This window comes from Triticum dicoccoides, chromosome 1B (assembly GCF_002162155.2).
Source record: "Triticum dicoccoides isolate Atlit2015 ecotype Zavitan chromosome 1B, WEW_v2.0, whole genome shotgun sequence".
Classification (NCBI taxonomy): Eukaryota; Viridiplantae; Streptophyta; class Magnoliopsida; order Poales; family Poaceae; genus Triticum; species Triticum dicoccoides.
In genome coordinates this window covers 489,151,673-489,154,074 of record NC_041381.1, presented here as the reverse complement: position 1 = coordinate 489,154,074, position 2,402 = coordinate 489,151,673, and the positions used below count along the sequence as shown (strand labels likewise).

Genomic DNA, 2,402 nt, shown 5'->3' with positions numbered 1-2,402 from the left:
TCTCATTGATCAACTCTTGGAAGAAGGCTTCCTTAAGATTGCTTCTCGTCGGACCATAAACGGTGGTGAGCTTGAAGGTTGTGGCCGAGGAGACAATCGTGACATTGCAGGAGAGGTGGAAGGTGCCAATGCTCACATCCTTCACATCGACGACACTCTCGTCCCATAGCAGCAGGATGCCACCGCGGGTGCCAATGGCTGGGCGCTGGGCAAAGTTTTTTAGTTTGTGGCCTCCAAGGAATGAAGCGACGAATGGGTCGACGAGCTCCAGTTTGGTCTCTTGTAGACAGACTATGTGGCATGGAGTAGCAGTGATCGTTTCTCTGATAGTTGCTCGACGGTCTGGGCAATTTAAACCTCATACATTCCAGTTGAAGATACTAAGATTTTGTTCTATCATGGATAACCTGAGTTACAACGGAGATGGAGCTGTATAGAGCACACAGGCATCTAGCAACTGGCACTAGCAGCTTCTCGCAATCCTCGGTGAACAGGATGATCGACACTGCCTCGATGTTGTATCTTTCTAATCAACGGCGAAATAAATGGCATATGCGTGCCTGGCCCGTTTGAATTGTTGCCTCAGACCTGGTTTGTTTGCTAAGTTTTCAGACCTGGTTGTTTTTATTTTATTTGAGAGAGAGAGCTAGCTGATTAACTGAATAAAATAGGGAGATAAAGAGAAATGAGGTGAAAAATTATGTCTCAGACCTGCAACTCCATTTGCTATTATATGCACGTACATATTTCGTACTAGTTTTACGTAATAGCATCATACACCAGCATTGTCCAAGAAACAGTATTTGCTGGTACATATTTCTTCGTTCACACATATTCCATGCATGCACCCATACGCTGCTCACCCGCATCGCGTGTGTGCGCGGAAAAGCAACAGCAGAACACACCAAAAATGCATGCAAGTCGACGGCAATACGCCTCGCCAAACCCACCCCTATATAAACCACACTCTCATTAGTGAACAGCTCACCACACAAACCGATCGACCGATCACCACACCACAGCAGCAGCATGGCTACCACCAGCTGTGCCCTCCTCATCGCCCTCGTCCTCTTCGCCGGCCTCGCCGACCTGCAGGCCGCCGCAGCGGCCGCGAGGCCCGTTCACGCCGCGGAGCACTCCTCCGTGGCGGCGATGACGGCGGAGCACCCAATGGCGGACGAGGCGGATCCGGACCTGAACGGGATGATGCAGTGCATGTTCGGGTGCTTCACGTCGGTGATGAGCTGCGCGTTCGGGTGCATGGGCAAGGGCCCCGACCTGCCGCTCTGCATCATCAGCTGCAACCAGAAGAGCATCGTCTGCATGATCCGCTGCGGCCTCACGCCCTCGCCGCCGAGCCCCAAGCCGCCAACGCCACCGGCGCCGCCCGCGCCCAAGCCGGCACCCCCCAAGCCTGCACCCGGCCCGCCGCCATACGCCCGTCAAAACACCGAGACCTCCCCCTAGACGTACGCCGACAATTGCCATGCATGCATGATGCCAGTAATATGGTATGCGAATTAACTAAAAAAGAAGCCACGTATATCATGGAGGTACCCGGATATATAGATAGTGCTCGATCCATAACTTATAGCTGGATTTCAACACTTATATATCTAGATTTACGCCCCTCAAAAAATATATTTAGATTTATGTTATTACAGTAGAAACAATGTCATGTATGACCCACGGTGATTGTACTTATACTATTCATGCAATATATATGTATATATACATTGGTGTAAGCGTGCAAATATGTAATGATAGCTCTATTAAATCATGTTCTCATGGTCGCATGCATCTATCGGATGCATAGGCCGGGGGTGATCCTCCTCCGCAAAAAAATAAAAAAATAAAAATAAACCATGTTCTCAAAGTCAAAGTTGTCAAAGAACACTCAGTGTCAGCATCAAGTAGATTATGTGGTAAAACTATGTATTATTTTTCACAAATGATAGGTTAAGCTAGATTTTGTAAGTGTTTCCCGTGTTACATTGTATTTTACACACGAAATCCTCAACTGAATCTGGCTAAACCTATCAATTTGTGCATCTTATCTCTTTTGTCAAAATAAACTAATCCAAAACATCTCACGTGCAACACGTAGGTGAATCTTCTGAAGATTGTAAACTACATGTCCTCAATGTATGAAGTATGAAACTCAAGGAGATGGAGCAGAGGAAATATAACTTTTAAAGTATGAGAACAAAAATGATAGTGTAGCTCAACTATCAGTTTAGAGCCTCGTGGATGGAGCAATTGTGTCTCTTGGCCTTGGAACTTCTCAGATCAAGGTAAACAAGAAAAAAAAACTTCACAACATCATCAAAGCAAGGTCTTGCAAGGAAGCTTTTATGTTATCAAGGTTTCAAGTCTTCAACTGGCTCAACTACCCAATTGAG

The 2,402-nt window shown here is 46.7% G+C and overlaps 1 protein-coding gene across 1 annotated transcript; it reads left to right on the top strand.

Moving 5' to 3' along the window:
- Positions 1-1,002: 1,002 nt before the first annotated feature.
- Positions 1,003-1,780, top strand: LOC119307255 (anther-specific protein RTS-like). Its single transcript, XM_037583339.1, has one exon. The coding sequence runs from the start codon at positions 1,030-1,032 to the stop codon at positions 1,465-1,467; it is 438 nt and encodes a 145-aa protein (XP_037439236.1). The 5' UTR covers positions 1,003-1,029; the 3' UTR covers positions 1,468-1,780.
- The last annotated feature ends 622 nt before the right edge of the window (positions 1,781-2,402 follow it).